The sequence below is a fragment of the Eptatretus burgeri genome, chromosome 18, assembly GCF_056783735.1.
Source record: "Eptatretus burgeri isolate ZD-2024b chromosome 18, Ebu_testis_v1, whole genome shotgun sequence".
Classification (NCBI taxonomy): domain Eukaryota; kingdom Metazoa; phylum Chordata; class Myxini; order Myxiniformes; family Myxinidae; genus Eptatretus; species Eptatretus burgeri.
The window spans coordinates 25,097,180-25,115,502 of NC_140978.1; the positions used below are offsets into that span (position 1 = coordinate 25,097,180).

At 44.6% G+C, this 18,323-nt stretch overlaps 1 protein-coding gene across 2 annotated transcripts in view; it reads left to right on the forward strand.

Annotated features, from left to right (window-relative positions):
• Window positions 1-1,311: 1,311 nt before the first annotated feature.
• LOC147008754 (uncharacterized) overlaps window positions 1,312-18,323 on the forward strand; it is a 48,392-nt gene continuing 31,380 nt past the window's right edge. Inside the window, exons 1-3 of one of the 2 annotated variants that reach the window (XM_085864190.1) lie at window positions 1,312-1,472; window positions 1,901-3,009; window positions 17,147-17,208. In XM_085864190.1, the coding sequence (XP_085720316.1) occupies window positions 2,030-3,009; window positions 17,147-17,208 (1,042 nt within the window). In that variant the 5' untranslated portion in view covers window positions 1,312-1,472; window positions 1,901-2,029. The other variant, XM_085864189.1, reaches the window with a different exon arrangement.

Genomic DNA, 18,323 nt, shown 5'->3' on the forward strand with positions numbered 1-18,323 from the left:
TTCATGATTCTAGCTTCAAGGGTTAATGCTGCAGATTGTTTTTTCGTTAAAATACCCCCACATTTAGAGGTTTTTCGGCCGTTGCTAGGCAACGGAGGGGTCCATAGCAACGGTTCTTTCTCACACATAACTATGACATACCATGAACCTACCATACCAGTTTCATGTATATCTGACTCATAGTCTCTGAGATATAATGAACTTCATTTTTTTATTGTTTTCGACCAGGGTTCATTCAAAGTCTATCTTCTCCAACAGTTTTCATAAGATTTGGCTGGAAATTTTTGACAATATGGCTGAATGTACTGCCCACAGTCGTTTGTGGCCCGATTTTTGAAAAAATATATTTTTTATAATGTTTCAAAAATTTCAAAGTCCCGTTGCTAGGCAACGGTGGTGTCCATAGCAACGGTTCTCATTTGCACACAACTCGGTCATGGCATGAACCTACCAACCAAGTTTCATCGAAATCGCCATTGTATTAACGGAGCACTAGACCGAACAGACAGACAGACAGACAAACATATCGACGGAAAAACTGATAAGGGTAGAACAAATTTCAAAAAAAAAAATTTTTCGACTGGATCGACGACCCAACAGACAGACACACAGACAGACACAGAGACAGACACACAGACATAATATAACGAATATAGTGGTCACTCTGGCTGGCGCCCGTGAACCAATACAATTCACACAATGTGTGTCATCTTTTTGTGACAATGCACCAAAATCAGACAAGGCAAGTGACCAAGTTGCGCTCCAGCACGTCACCGATGACGTCACACCGTTTCCGTGTGAAAGTTACTTGAAGGTATGACGGTTCATCTCTCGGTGTTTTACCAATACGCGCTTCAGTACTCTCCTGGATCTTAACGACGACCTTGGCAACGACGACCTTGGCAACGACGTCGAGAACGTGAATGTAAATAATGTGTTCTAGTTTTTTTTTAACATTACACTGTATTTTTGTACAAATATGACGACGCCTTGTGGATAAATAACCTTCCTTTTGATCTTCCGGGTTCTGCTTTAATATCTGTTTGTTTTTCTCCAATTAAGAGGCCACTTGGGGGCAGCGTGGGCAATCAGCCTTGTGGGTGCGGTGGAGGGGAGGGAGTGGAATTGAAACGAGAGGGAGGAGAGAAGAGGAACGTGCATGGGCGGAGCGAAGTGCATGGGCGGAGCCAACTGAATGGGCGGAGCGAAGTGCATGGGCGGAGCCAACTGAATGGGCGGAGCGAAGTGCATGGGCGGAACCAACTGAATGGGCGGAGCGAAGTGCATGGGCGGAGCGAAGTGCATGGGCGGAGCCAACTGAATGGGCGGAGCCAACTGAATGGGCGGAGCGAAGTGCATGGGCGGAGCCAACTGAATGGGCGGAGCGAAGTGCATGGGCGGAACCAACTGAATGGGCGGAGCGAACAGCTGATCTGCTGCAGGAGCACGACAGCGCACGCACGGGGCATCACGTAAGAACGCATAGTCAAGGTGATCGGGACAGTGAATGATTGTTATTTTTAGGGCTGCAGAGCGAGGAGGATTCGCGGTCGGGGATTAATGGTTACGTGGGGGTGGGGGTGTGGACGCGATCGGATGTTACGGACTGGGCAGGAGAAACCGCGGGGGTTATCCGTGTGGACCCTGTGTCATTGCAATCGTTTAACTAACTACCAGTATGACTTAGCATGTGGAGAGAGACCGACTTTAACTTAGTGGGGCTTGTACTTTATGAAGTAATGTACGCGGGAGATGAGACTTGTGGAGTGATATTGAGTCGGTAGGGCAAGGAAGAGCTAAATTTGGCTTTCGGGTTAGTTTATCTCTCCTTCTGTCCCCCACCCTCGCCCCTCACCCCTCGCCTTCGCCCCTCGCCCCCCTCCCAATTGCGCTTCTGAAGACTTCTCATCCTCGTTCGTCTCCTCGAGCTGTTGCAACAGCAGGACCTCCTCCTGGTCTCCACATCGTTATCTCCCTCTCTCCATCGGTGCACGACCAGGACGTGCAAGGGGGGTGACCTTTCCCGGAGATGGCTAACAGAAAGCAGAGTCCACAAAGCGCGTTCCTCCTGGCACCTCCTCAGTTCGGGACTCCAGGTTCGGGATACTGGCTCCCGCCGGGCAGCTTCAGCTCCGAGGATGAGGAGGACGACTTAGCGGGCTCCACCTTCCGCCTAATCCCCTGCGCCTCTCCCAGACCCAAGCACCACTCGTCCAGTGAGGAAGAGGATGATGGAGACGATGAAGAGGGTGAGGGCAGCAGACATACCCCCGGACCGCTGACTCTGATGGCGGCTCTCACCGCGACCTCCGCCTCTGGCCGACGTCGCGTCTCATTCGCAGACTCGTTTGGCTTGGAGCTCACAGCTGTACGGGTGTACGGTCAGGAGGAGACCCGAGAGGGTAAGCAAGTTACGATGGACCAGTCTCTGAGGTTGAACAGTCACGTGATGTTGGTTGATGGCATCGGGGATGGAGAAGATGCAAGGTCTGCAGGTGCTTCGCTCTACCTGGAGCCTGAGTGGCAAGCTCAGGCGGTTCATGTGGATCTCTTGAAGTCCTTATCCACCACCAAAGTGGAGCTGGAGGCGCTGGAGCCCGAACCCGAAGACCCGCTCACAGCTCGTGGCTTGGTCCGCGTCTTGAACATGACCTACGATAAGTACGTATCAGTTCGCAGGTCCTTGGATTCGTGGCAGACTTACAGTGACGTGCGCTCACGTTATGAACCTAAGGAGCACAACGACTACTCCGATTGCTTCTCATTCCTGCTGACGGTCCCTCGGGGCATCGCGCGCCCGGGACTTCGTTTGGAGTTCGCTGTGCGCTACTGCACCCCGTTCGCGGAATTCTGGGCCAACAACGGCGGCCAAAACTTCGTGCTGTGCTGCAGGAGCACAGCTCCATGCCGGGCACCTGTTCCAGAACTTTCCGGCGCACCTGCTGCAGAACTTTCCGTGGACGTGGAGGCCGAGAAGAACCTCAAAAGTTGCCTCAAGGTCACGAGCAGGTAAGTTTCACAGTTTGTCCAATTTTCCATAAACTCGGATGATGATGATGATGATGATGATGTTTATGATGACGATGTGTATTTGGTTTAAGTGTTGATAAGATGTCTCAGATGGATCCGATGGTTTCCACATGAGCACCACATGGTGTCGATCACCTATGGAGAGTGGTGGTGGATGCACAACCGGGTGAATCAGAGCAGGTATCACCATCCAATGATCCAACAGGTGTTTATTATGCCTCGTCTTCTTTCGTATGTGGCACAAGGCTGTGGAGTGGCATCATTGACTGAGGGCGCAGCTGTGCCTTGGAGCAGGAATTTGGAATTTGTCCAGAGTGCTAGCGATAGCTCACCTACTCTTCATGGAGGACACCATGGGATCTCTGACGTCCACCAACTAATGCCGGTAGACAGGACGTCCAGTTTAACGTCCACCCAAGGGACGGCACTCTCATTGATGAATCACTCTGCTTGAGAATCACCGAGATGGCAGCTTATAGCTCGGCCAGGATTCAAACCCAGGCGAGACAGCTTATAGGCAAGTGTACTGTGTCTCTGACACACGTATTTTCACATACAGCACTTTACTTGGTCATGTGTACGGCAGGCCAATATCTGTTACCTTACATAGCCACTGATTTGTCATGCACTGTATGGCACCCAACCCGCTACATAGTACCATGAACCAGCCATGACCCCTCAGTGTGACTGACATGTTCCTTAGCTTCACCACCACAGCTGGGTGGAGGTTGTGTTTTCACCCCTACCTGTCTGTCTGTCTGTCTGTCTGTCTGTGAGCAGGATATCTCAAAAAGTTATGGATGGATTCAAATTAAACTTGGTGGATGAGTTGGTTTGGTGACAAGAACGAGCCGATTAGATTTTGGTTGAGGTCCAGATCCAGATGCCCCCATCAGTGAGATACAAGACAGAAACTTCAGCCTGGCGGAGGTGTGCATGCACGTCCTCCAGACATGGAACTTATTTAACCGACATCTGGATGTTCATCTGCCGGTCACATGGTGAACTAGAACGGGCACTCATAGAGCGCATACCTTCGCCGCCACTACTTTTTTTTGTTCTTGGTATGAGTGTGGGGAACTGGTTTCATATGAATGGTCTTATGACACAAACCACATATCTATAATGTCATGACCCCCCCCCCCGACTTTCGGGGGCTACGGACTAAACAACAATCAACTCGCGTCGTTTTGGCGAGTCTTCACTCGCAAGCTCGGTGAATACAACGTTTCAACAAGAGAAGGTAATCTCGTAGCAACCTCAACAAAAGTCAATCATTGTATAATACTATATTTAGGGGTATTAGCACACACAAGTTCCTGTTTTTAAAAATACTTTATTTATTGCAAACAAAACAAACATTCATTGTACAGTTAAAAAGTACACCTGTTTTGTACTCTTTGGCATGAGAGCGTGGAGGACAAAATGGTGAATATTTTGATGCTGGTTTCATGCAAATCGAATAAGAATTGACTGAGTTATGCCGAAAACCGCATATTTTTCAAGGGCGTGACCCCCCCCCCCCCGACATTTTACCCCAACCGGTGACATGTGTTATGACGTCATTGTGTCACAAGATTGGGCATTAAATTCTGAACATTTTGGTGCTGGGTTCATGTAAAGCGGACAAGAATTGACCGCGTTATGACAAAAACCGCATATTTTTCAAGGTCGTGACCCCCCTGACGTTTGACCCCTAACCGGTAACAAAAGTATGGGCGTCATTGTGTCATATTGCATATCACAAGATGAGGCGTTGAACTCTGAACATTTTGGCGTTAGTTGCATGCAAATTGAATAAAAATTGACCGTGTTATCGTAAAAAGACGATTTTGACCTTTTCGTGACCTTGACCTTTGACCCGAACGATCCCAAAATCTAATCGAATGCTTCCTGGCTAATAACCAATCATCCCACCAAATTTCATGCAATTCGGTTTAATACTTTTTGAGTTATACGAATCACAAGATTACAAATAAATAAATAAATACACGCCGACCAAAACATAACCTTTCGCAGAATGCGAAGGTAATTAATATTTCCAACAATTAAGCAGTAACAGAGTCCGAAATGTGTAACGAATCGTACAATTCTCTGATTTATGTAACCTTTATAAGGAAACAAGTGGGAGAGAATGTGATTACATAAGTTTGGGACGAGAAGGAAATTGTGATCATGTGAAAGGAGAGGTAAGAATGGATGGAAGAGGTGGAGGATATTATGGAAGATTTTTGAGGAAGGAAGGATGGAAGAGATGGGGGAGAGGATAAACGTGGGGAGGGAAGGAGGAGGTGAGGAAGGGAAGGCAAGAATATTTGGGGGAAGGAAGGGTGTGTTGGGGGAGGAAAGGCAAGGATGGAAGAGGTGGTGGGAAAGAGAGGAATGGGAGAAGTTCAGATACGAAGAGAGACAGGACAAAAGAGTTAGGGGAAGAAAGAATGAATAGGTGGTGGGGAAAGATGGAAAAGGGTGGGGAGGTATTGAAGAGGTGGGGGGAGGAAGGGGGAAGGCAATGAATTATCAAGAGTTGGGGATGGAAGAAAGGATTAAGGGGAAGAGGTGGGAGAGGGAAGCTGAAGGATGGAAGAGGTGGGGGAAAGAGGAAGATGGTTGAAGAGATCCTCTTTATTTCTTTGCTGATGACTCCACCCTCTGCCGTATCATCTGTCATCCCTTAGACCGGCAAGCAGCAGCTTTTTCGCTCTCTGCAGATCTTGATAAAACCACAAACTGGTCCAACACGTGGAACATGTCTTTCAAGCCTGACAAATGTCACATTCTCACTATGTCTCTCTGAAAGGACCGTCTGGATCCCCCCCATCTACTTTCCCAATAATCCTCTGGAAGAAGTCCTTTCATTCCAGTTTCTGGGTCTCTATCTGCCATGATCTTTCCTTGGAAAGCCACATTTCCAACCTCACCTCCAAAGCCAGTCACCGACTCGGAATCCTTCATCGTGCAAAGTCCTTCCTCTGCACACCTGAGCTCCTGTCCACATACAAAGCTTTAGTCTGCAGCCTGATGGAGTACTGCTCTCCCTTCTGGGCTGTTGCTCCTGCCTCTCACATTTCTCGGCTTCACACTGTGGAAACAAAAGCATTTAGGATCATTGGTATCTCACACGATGAGGCTGAATATTGGGGTCTCTCACTCTCACCGCAGGCAGGTCGGTGGTCTTTCTGTCTTCTACCATCTCCTCTCTGGCCTTGCCCCACCCCACTTTGTCATGTCCCCTTCCCTCCAGTTTTCACTCCAGGGTTTCTAAGGCTCATTTATGTAGGACCCATGACACAAAGGGTAAGTTCATTACAACCATGAATGCGTCTCTGACCTTAAATCACCATGAAGTCGATTTTTTGTTTGTGTTTGTACATTGAAAAATGCTGAGTTGTTTGATGCTGGTGTACAAAACGAGATTGTGGCCAGGATTTTGGTTACATAGATCTGATGGATCAGTATTGGTTCAAGTTGCCACTAACTTGTGGAGTAAGTTGAGTACACAAAAAGCTTTTAACTATTCGTACTAGGCCATCAGCCATTAGCTGTATCGTGCAGTTTTGTTCCACTCATCGGGGGGGGGGGGGGGTAGACAAAACCTTGATGATATGATAGTATATATCCAAATACATACGTATCCAAAAGTTCTCCACTCAAATAGCTGCAGTTATTGTGTATTTTCATCTTGAAAATCGATGCATTCTCCGCGTTCTTTTATTTGAATTTTCTCCACTCTGATCACGTGTGGGCCATGTGACGCCTTGACAGCCAGTATATCGGCTGACATCGTATGCAAATTACGTCAGACTGTCATGTGACCAGCTAAGTTGTCCAAGATGGCCGCTTCCTGCAGGGAAGAAATCATCGGCAGCTGATCGGCTATTTATCGGTAATTTTTGATGAATATTGCCAGTGAGGACACTCCCCAGTGTATTATTCACCGGGACAATGTAGCGAACGAAGAAGTCAAACGTATTACGCCTGTAAGATCCCTGTCACACCTTGACGTTTTAGCCAGCGTATGGTAAGGTATCAAAATGTATGTAAAACGCTGGCGTACGCTGAACTATTGATGTTTTTTTCCAGTTTTGGACGTATTCCTAACGAGTTGGACGTATGCATAATGTATTAGTAACGTACACAGAACGTTTCGATAACATATAGATAACTTATATCGACGAATGCTGAGCGTGTTGTCGGCGTTTACAACCTATGCCCAACGATAGTCTAACTTATGCATAGCGCGTGGCAGCGTATCGCCGATGACCACGTGGCGTAGGCTATTAATAGGCTGCGGCTCGACGATTCAAATCATAACCGCATTAGACATCGAAGTGTCAAGCCGCTGTCACACCTTGACGTTTTAGCCAGCGTATGCCAACGTATGAAAAATTTGCTGAACACGCTTGCACATGTCGAATACGTTAAGAGCACGCTGAAGCACGCTGGCATACGTCGTAGTACCCCGAGTACGTCGACAAATTTTCAGCGTATGACACGCCTTCCGCATACGCTGGCCATAAGTTGTAGGCACGTTACGCGATCATTGACACACGTCGACACGTTACTTGTAAGTTACTCATAAGTCGAAACACGTCGAGGTAATGGTTAGCGTCAATGTTCCAGACTCCCTGGTTTTTTTTTTTTCTTTTCTTTGGTATGACGGTGATGTTGACACTTTGATTTCTATTGCGGTTATGATTTAAATCGTTGAGCGGCAGCCTATTAATTATATTATATTATAACCGCACTAGAAATCGAAGTGTCAACATCACCGTCATACCGAAGAAAAAAAACAAACAAACAAACAAAAAAAAAAAACCAGGGAGTCTGGAACACTGACGCTAACCATTACCTCGACGTGTTTCGACTTATGAGTAACTTACAAGTAACGTGTGTCAACGATCACGTAACGTGCCTACAACACGTTACTCATAGGTTAGAAATAAGTTCCGGGTACGCTAAACATTACCTCGACGTGTTTCGACTTGTGAGTAACTTACAAGTAACGTGTGTCAATGATTGCGTAACGTGCCTACAACTTATGGCCAGCGTATGCGGAACGTGTGAGTCATATGCTGGCATACGTTGAAGAATTTCAAGTATGGAATATTTGTCTAACAGCTCAGCGTACTACGACGTATGCCAGCGTGCTAGTGTATACAAAACTTACCCAGACGTATTCGACGTGTGCCAGCGTTTTAGACAAATTTTTCATACGTCGGCATACGCTGGCTAAATCGTCAAGGTGTGACAGGGCCTTTAGATGGGATAAATGGAGAGAAAGTGTCAACAAATGGCTCGTCTTAGACGGTCACGAACGATGCTTAGCCGAGAGTGCACGAGTGTATATTGAGTGTGAAAAAATCCCTAGTCATCTGGGCTATCACGACACTTGCTACCGTCGCTTCTTCGATGCAAAAAGAATACGTGGGGCTGACAAACGTTGTTCACAAACCATGCATGATGACTCTGTGATTGTTGATGATTGCATGTACAGTATGAACCATCGCCAAAAAAACTGCGCATGCATGCCCAACGAGCAAATTACCAGGCGGCAATCCATCAACGATGTATTTGCCAGTGGATAAACGCCCCTTCTCCTGTAGGACATGGCTGGCAAATGGTTGATGGTAAACTTGGCATCACATGGATACGACTGAATCCAGGTCCAGATATTCCTTCCAAGTAAGCCATTGTTCTTGTAATGTTTCGAAGTGTGCAGGGTTCAGGTGCTCTTGTCGAAAAAACAATGTACCATGTACAGATATGTGAAAATGCCAACACCGAAAACAGTGATGATACTGATGTTTCTGATGATGACGAAGAAGAGGTTGCTTGGATAAACCCTGATGCAAATTGACCTTTGTCATCCAAGTGATGCCAAGATAGGAAAATAGATACTATCGCGTATGGTCAGCTCAGAGAATTCCTAGCCTCCCACCTTGTGATGATGGATAATTATGTATATATCTGGTTTGATCTTGCAAATAAAGTTATATTTACTTCCGATTCACAATGCAACGGAACTGCAGTACACATCCTTTGGCTAGCAACTTACCTGCAACTCCCATGAAAAGCCAAAATTAGGTTACCCCGCTTTCCCTATTGTAGTAGTCGGGGCCGTCTCGGGGCTGATGCGGTGACGGGTAAGGAGGCTGGGTCCCCACCACGTGAGGTCTGGAACGTCCTCAACACTAGAGCCGAAATACAATATATAAGTATAATTGAATCAACTCTCCGCGACACACGATACCGCCTGGTGCCACGTTGCATCGACTCAACCCTGTGGGGCTGGCCCAAGGCCACCCTGACGATGGTGAGGCGAGGGTTGCTCTTCCCAGACGAAGACTCCACATTACTAGCCATGCGGCAAAATCAATCCTCGCGCTGACTGGGTGCGCCTCAAGTGTCGATCAGCGCCGGTTCGACTGCCCAGTTGTCTGCTCCGCCGGCCGTATATATGTAATGTCTGGCCGTGGCTGACTGGCTATATATATATATATATAGCTGTCCGAGGCAGGGTCAATGGTGTTCATTCGATGGGTCTATGTGCTGGCGTTGCACAATGATTAGTCCTCCCGCGCCGGCACTCCGGGTACAATAGGCCCATGATCGAAGTTGGTCCTCCCGCGCCGGTACTCTCGGCTAAACGTCGTTCGTGACCGTTTAAGACGAGCCATTTGTTGACACTTTCTCTCCATTTATCCCATCTTACAGACGTAAAACGTTTGACTTCTTCATTCGCTACATTGTCCTGGTGAATCATACACTGGGGAGCATCCTCACTGGCCATATTCATCAAAAATTACTGATAAATCGCCGATCAGCTGCTGGTGATTTCCTCCCTGCAGAATGCTGCCATCTTGGACAACTTCGCTGGTCACATGACAGTCTGACAAAATTTGCATACAATGTCAGCTGATCTATTGGCTGTCGAGGCATCACATGGCCTACACGTGATCCGAATGGAGAAAATTCAAATGAGAGAGCGCAGGGAATGCATCGATTTTCAAGATGAAAATGCACAATAACTGCAGCTATTTGAGTGGAGAACTTTTGGATACGTATGTGTTTGGATATATACTATCATATTATCAAGGTTTTGTCTACCCCGCCCCTCCCCCCACCGATGAGTGGAACGAAACTTGATTTTCAGGCACTTCCTGAGCCATGGCTGATTGCCTATAGCCCTATACCTACCATTTCTATCAAATCCCCAATCTGCACCTTCGTATGGTAATTGATAATGCAGAGACTGGGAAAGGACAGATTTCTTTTTTATTACCTCCACCACCGAAGGTGAAGGAGGTTATGTTTTCACCCCTTTCTGTCTTTGTTTGTTTCTTGGAAAATCGAATATTTTTCAAGTATATTGGCCAGTCGATTTTGTTATTCTCTGTCTGTTTGTCTGTCGCCTGCAGGTCACAATTCTAAACTGATCGTCATGAAACTTTACAAAGTTATAGAGGTAATCTCAACTGAGAAGCCTACTGATTTTGAGGTTAACAGTCAAAGGTCATCTTGAGGTCAAATTTCTGAAATCATTATTTTTCATCCGATTGACTTGAAATTTGAACATTTGCATATTGTGTCACTGAATTATGAAACCAACTATTTTTAAGGTCAACTCGAGGTCAAACTTCTAAAATCATCAAATTTCATCTGAAAAATCATCAGTTTTCATCTGATTAACCTGAAAATCAAGGAGCAATTGCATTGAATTAAAAAAAAGGTTAAAGGTCAACTCAAGGTCAAACTTCTAAAATCATCAATTTCAATCTGAAAAATAATTAATTTTCATCCGATTGACCTGAACTTTGATTAAGATTGTGAATTTTAATCTTAATGATATGGACAATTTCATGTATCCATGGCAACCTTTTGAGAAGGGCTGGATTTTGCAAGTATCGTACTCTGCACGATGTCTTTTTCTTGTTTGTTTGGCTATTTGTTTGTGTGCAGGATATCTCATAAAGTTGTGGACAAGTTCGGTGTGTGACAAGGACGAGCTGATTAGATTTTGGTGAACATCCGGATCTGGATCCGGCTACTAGAATTTTTTAAAGTGATTCTTCACCATTGAGAGATGGGGCCAAAAACGATATATAGCACGATATCTCAAAAAGAGATAAAAACTAGAACACTGAATGTATCAGGACAATGGAACAAAAGTTACAGTATGAACTTAACAGCAGGGTTTAGGAACAAAATAGAGGGAGACTTGGACAAATGAGGGATGTGGGGAGGAATGAGAGGTGGGGGAGGTTTATGTGGTGGACAACATGGATACAGAAACAAACTATCTGAAGGGAAAAACTGGGAATTTGGAAGGAGATGTGTGTGGGTAGGGAGGGGGTGGAGGGTTAATTTGAGTAGTCGGAAAAAAAAAGTTTTTGGTTAGGCAACGACCTGAAATAATGGTGAACAGCTCTCTTGAAGACCTGGAGGGAACAATCACAATGAAGAGAATGTAGAAGTTGATTTCACAGGTGGGTGAGAAAAAGGATTGAATAAGTGGAGGTGATCATTGATTCTGTATTTTGAAGCTTCATCAGAAGGGGGTTGATTGTGGATGGTGTGCCCTCTGCAGAATCCTGGGGGAGAGCGGGGGGACAAAGCACGGAAGGACTAGTAATGAGGCGGTAGAAGACAGAGACAACCGACCTGTCTGCAATGGCTAAATGATAGGCCCATCAACTCTGTTTCATCGTGGTAGATTCCAATGACCTAGAAGGCCTTTGGTTCCATGGCGTCAAGCTGAGCAAAGTGTGAGGCAGGGGCACTTGCCTTGAGGCAAAAGCAGTACTCCAGCAAGCTGCGGATGAAGGCCTTGTAGATGGATGAGTTCAGGTGTGTCAAAGAAGGAATTTGTATAATGGAGGATGCCCAGTCAGTGGCTGTCTTTCAAGGCTAACTTTGAAATGTGGCTCATCTAAGAAAGATCATGGCTAATGGTGAGACCCACGAGTTTGAATGACTGAACCTTCTCAAGAGGAGTGTTAAGAAAGTAGATGGGAGGGTTTGCCAGAAGGTCCTTTCGGAGAGACATTGTGAGAGTGGGATATTTGTCAGTATTGAAAGACATATTCCAAGTGTTTGACCAGCTTGTGATTTTTGTCAACACCTGAAGAGAGGGAAGAATCTGCAGCCTATCTAAATGATTAGGGATGTCACGGTGGAGGGTAGAGTTAGGGTTAAGGAGCAATTGCATTGAATTCAAAAAAGGTCAAAGGTCAACTCAAGGTCAAACTTCTAAAATCATCAATTTCAATCTGAAAAATAAGTAATTTTCATCCGATTGACCTGAACTTTGATTAAGATTGTCGATTAAAAGGTTAAGCAAATCGATAAAGAGGATTTTGCAGAATGTCAGAGATCGTTTATGATGATCAGGAATAGGACTGGGCCCAGAACACTGCCTTGGGTCATCCATTTTTTTTTAATAGGGAGTGGAGATGAAAGGATTCCGTTGAGAGCTGCATGTTGGTTACGTGAGTGTAGGAAGTCAGTAAGCCATGTGTGGAGTTGTCCTTGGGATGCCATAGGCAGAGAGTTTGAAGAGCGAGACGGGATGCCAGATTGTATTGAAACCTCGAGATATGTCGAGAGAGACGGCCCTGATCTCATGTCTGACATTGAGAGTCTCCCTCCGTTTATGTGATTGTAGAAGCAGCATGTCGAAGTTGGATTGACCTTGTCTGAAACCAAATTGATGATCTGAGATGAGGTTGTTGGAGAAAAGGAAAGATTTAATATAAAATGTGATGATGGATTCCATGACCTTGCTGATGATTGGAAGTAAGCTGGTAGGTCTATAGTTGAGGGTATCAGATTTTGCACCTTTTTATGTAATGCAGTGTAATGTTTTGAAATATTTTTTAATGCAGTTAAAACAAATAAGTAATATGAATCCCTTCTTCCATGTTGAGCTGACCTTCCTGTGTTTGGGCATTCAGTGAAGGGTTTCTGCTTGTATTAACAGATTTGTTTGGGTTAGTCTTGCTTGCATCAGATTTTGGACCATTAAAGCACGACATTATTTTTTGTGGTGGAATCAGAATAGGCGAGGAGCCGGTTTGTCAGTGATGAAGTAATTTTTCCAGTCTGTCCGTTTTGTACTTGCTGGATGATCTCAGCTGCTTATCTCACAGAAGGTTTAAGCTAGAATAAAGGAAGCAGACCTCACTCCTCTAGACATTAGAGGATGTGAAATAAAATAAATATAAATAATTTGCAACCACTCGCTCCACATTGACTGCTGAGATGGTTATTAGAGCTTTGAGGAATGTCATCATATTTGATCTCCTTTATAAAGAACCTCTGCAATGTTCTTGCACACGTTTTTTGTCGATGTTGAACCCTGTAGCTGGTCTGATTTGATTCATGGTGTTGTCTGGTACAGTGCCAGGAGGAGGTTCCGTATCATTTATCACCACGTGCTTTGTTGGCGATAGTAAGCCAGCTGTGCGATCTGCTTACATTTTCCATTGAACGTAAATATTCGACACGTCATTACGGTGGCACAACCCTTCTACCGGCAGTATTCTGTAGAATTTCTCAAAAGAAAAACACCATATTATTTTGAATAGAGGATATTATGATTGCCCACCTTTATCATCCACTGCATCCCCATGACAGCCTCTTGTCATTCCAACTGGAGATAACATCAGATTACTCTACTGGTCAAAAGTTTGAGAACACCCCCATTTTTCCAGTTTTTGTTGAAATTTAAGCAATTTAATGTTTCAATATACTGTGAAATTAAAGCATAGAACAAATAAACAATTACAGATAAAAAAATAAATCATGGAATCGTTTTGTTGAACAAAATTTAATCTAAATTTTTGACTCATCAAAGTAGCCACCTTTTACAGATATACCAGCCAAACATACTCGTGGCATTCTTTCTACAATGGAAATCAAATATTGTTCGGAAAGTTCTTCACAACACTGTTGCAGAAGTTCCCACAAATGTGCTGCACTTGTAGGTTGCTTTGCTTTCACCCTTCTGTCCAGTTCATCTCAAACCAGCTCGATGGGGTTTCAGGTAGTTTGTTCTTTTCTTCTAAGGTAGTTCTGACATAGCCTGGAGGTATGTTTTTGGTCGTTATCTTGCTGTAGGATGAACCCCTGACCAACTAGGCGTAGACCACAGGGTATTGCATGGCGCTGCAAAATGCTGTGGTAGCCCTTTTGGTTCAGGTTGCCAGTCACTCTGTGCAAGTCGCCGACTCTGGATCCAGCAAAAGAGCCCCAGATCATCACGCTTCCTCCTCCCTGTTTGACAGTTGGTGTCACACACTGAGGAACCATCCTTTCGCCTACTCGATGACGTACAAAAACCCTGCGTGATGAACCGAAGATTTCAAATTTTGATCCATCGGTCCATAAGACCTTCTTCCAGTTTTCAGTAGTTCACTGGCGGTGCTTCATGGCCCACGCAAGTCTCTTTTTCTTATTTTGCCATCTTAGCAATGGCTTTCTTACTGCCACTCGACCTGTCAAACCTGCAGCTCGAAGTCTTCTCTTCACAGTTGAAACTGAGACTTCCTTACTTCGACCAGTGTTAAGCTGTGTTTGAAGCTGCTGTCCTGTGAGCCGCCTATCACGCAAGCTGTTGACTCTCAGAAACTTGTTTTCTGATTGTGTTGAGGCTTTGGATCTGCCAGACCTCTTCCTGTCAGTTTCCTCCAGTTTCCAAGTGCCTTTTGATGGTGTAGGAAACTGTACTCACTGACACCTTGGCTTTCCTTGCAATTACTCGAAAGGAAAGACCTCCACTTTTCAGGGTTACGAGATGACCTGTGAACCCGTTGGGTTCCTGTTGTGGCAGCGGTTGATGAAAAAAATCATTTCAAGAAAAAAAAAAGATAGCTCCAGTGAAGTATGCCGTTGAGGTTGTTTGTGTTGATCAAATACTTCCGAAGAGTACTTGACTGAATCGGGAATTGATTTTTTAATAATTTTTTTTTTATCGTTGCCCGACTTGAACGAAACTTGATACTGCACACCGCAGGCGAATGGTGAGTAAGGTGGCCCTAACATTTTTGCGCTGTTTTGTACCGTTTTGTGTATATGGAAAAATATATATATATATATATATATATATATATATATATATATATGCACAAGATGATAATATATAGATTTTATATAGTAATATAGAGATAATGGTCTGTCTGTCTGTCTTCCTTTGTTAATTGTCTTTTTCTCACCATTATGATAGCAATATACTACTTCCTGCAGTGCAATATTGTCTAAGACTCTAAGTAATGCTTCAGAGGGTGGAGCAACACAGTCTGTTCCAACACTGCTTTTATACAGACAGAGAGTTTGTAACAAATCAACAAAAGTTGGGACACCTGGAGGAATTGTTTGCATCAACTTTCAAGGCTTCATTTACTTCCATTGCCGCAGAACAGCTGCAGTTGCTAACCCATTACTTGTTCCCCGAAAAGAGCCTTTTTAACAACTCCGAAATTTACATTCTTTTTCAGTTTTTGGTCACCTAAACTTTTTTTTAACCTCTGGCCGTTTACCGCTTAGCTTTGCCCCATTTCAGGTTATTCACTGGAATTGAACTGCTTAAATTTCAGTAAAAACTGAAAAATAGGGGTGTTCTAAAACTTTTGACCGGTAGAGTAAGTTACTATTTGGTGTAAGATTGAACTATAAAAGTGATTTTCAACGTTTTTCCAAAAGTTATAGACATAGGTTTTGTCAGTAATGAAGAAAATATGAATTTCTGGATAGAGTGAGCACTTCAACTCAAGGCTGTCCTGCAGTGTTGTAGAATATCCGAGTGTGAGACCTGGTCTCCTTTGGTTACCACTCTTTCTCGTGTATGCAGCACTCTGCTAGTGGTTGCATCATTTGTATGGGGCACAGCGATGCCGCTGAGGCAGTGCCCTTTCTCCATACAGTGCAATCGGAATGTAAAATTTGACCAGGACACCTTTACGCAATGGCCTGATTATTTTCAACATGCACAGTGCAGGGATCAAATGCAAAGCAGTGCATGCTTGCAGATGGATCTACTGCACATTGCAGATGGACTCCCCCCCCTTCACATTACCATACTTCCCACTCCCCAACCTGTTCGTACCTCCCCACCCCCACCTTTTCGTGATGCAAGACTGGTGTGAAAGGTTTTAAATGATGACTACAGTTGCTGTATCTAATCCTGTCAGTGTCACTTTACAAATATGTAGCACAGAAATTTTGATGATTAATGAGAGTCGGCATGTGAGGGGTTTACCTTCACTGCTTTGCAATTGCCAAGGTAAGGGTTCTGCAACTTGTTAATTTACAGGTCATCAGTATGCTAAGCAAGCAGGTTGACGAGGGTTGAATACCCCTCAGTATTTACTTGGCCTACATTCGAGGACTGGCAGGATAGCTTCATGTTTTGCACGCTCACCATTCAGCCATCTAGCCTGGGTTTGAATCTTGATCCAGCTCTAAACTTTCACTCTGATGTTTTGCATGCAAGGCAAAGGTTACAAATTCCTGCCCGATTTGCCTTCAGTCCAACGTCAGGTCTGGATATCCGGTTCGTGAAAGACAGGCCAAAAACGTTCCACGGCCTACACAAGAAGGTGGGAATAATTTTGGCCATTGAAACAGTGGTAGATTCCCATTGCTTACCTTAAATGTCTTAGTGTAGTGTCATGGTGAGAGAATCATTCCCAAGCTTTCATTTGTTTCATAGGAAGGCCTTTTTGAAAGAATAGCCTGAAAAGAAAACCTTTAAACTCCGGTGTATCGCTTTTACAGGCTTGGAAACACCATGAAATGTTGAACACGTTCAACTTGTGATGGTAAATGTGAACGGTGTCTGTTCACCGAGTGATTACCTACCTTTTTGCGTCATCAACATTGGGATAAAATCTGCTTTAGAGCATGACGTCACTTTTCTCTTACCTAAAATATTTTTTGATGTGTGTGTATATATATTACAATTTTAGACCCGATTATAATAAGTATCTGCTGTGCAAATCGTTTTATGCAACCATGTTTGATCTGCAACAAATAGGACTTGTTGAGAGAGGTTTATATAGTTGAAGGCCTTGTCAAAGAGAGGAATACCTGTTCTGACACCAAGTTTTCTTTGCAGCGCCGACAAGGAAGATCTGGAGGAGGTTGCCGACAATGTGCCTTCGGTTGCCGTGCATGCAGGTGAGTGAGCCGCCATAAGGGATGGCCAGAATCGCAATGGCGGATCGTGAGCGTTCGGCGCTGTGCGTGCCCTGCATGCGTGACCAGAGGATAAAAGGGCACAACGATGTTGCTCAAGTAAAACTGAACAATGACTTCACACTCGAGTTAAAGGCACTTGTGTCTAATACTATTTTGCTCACAATCTTCCAGGTCCTTGATAGTTTTTCATAGTTCTTCCAGCACCACCATTCAATGCAAGGGATGTGTGACTGTATCCTCGCTCGATTCTTGAAACCTTCCAATTGCATTATTTGGTGTATTTTGTCCATTTGCTGCTATATGTGCAAACAAAAAGTATTTACAGGTTTGTTTTAAACGTCAGTGCGAACTTGCTTTCTCATAAAACCTTTCATGTGGCTGTTAAAGAAGGACTGGCCTGTTTGGCATTCCCATCTGAACATACAACTCATGTTGGGATCCCAGGTTCAAATCCCTGATGTCTCGTACTGTGTTTATTTGTCCTGGATTGTCTCGTTATGTCTTTGTAGGAGCCTGGTGTTGGATCAGTGGTTAGGGTGGTGGCTTGGGATCCTTGGGTCCCGAGTTCAAGCCCCGTCGGCTGCTGAATTAATGCACCAGGGGGTTGACTCAGCCTGTCATCCTTCCGAGGTCGGCGAAATGAGTACCAGTTCCAGTGTATGTACTGGTAGAGGGGCACTGCATCAGCGACACAGTCGCGCCTCAAGAAATGATAGCTACCCAGGCAGCTAAGCTGCCATACGACCACACATGTCTTTGTAATCCAGGTAAAAGTACACATGTCTACTACTGTCCTTGTCCTGCATAGAACATAAGTACATATGACTTACTTTACACGCTTGAGGCTGTTTAAAACCAAAACAAACAAACTAGATGTCAATGTCGTGAATGTGTCATGCATTAATCGTTAAATTTGATATTTTATTAATTAAAATGGATTTTGTGTGGATCAGCTGTACAAACATAAACAAGGAAAAGAGCAATCAGAGAATGCAGACCCTCGCCAGGATTTCGTATGTGTGGTGTTTGTGGAGTTTTGTGTGGTGTATTTTGTATGGCATTTGTGTACTGGTGTGTTTCGTAAATAATAAGAG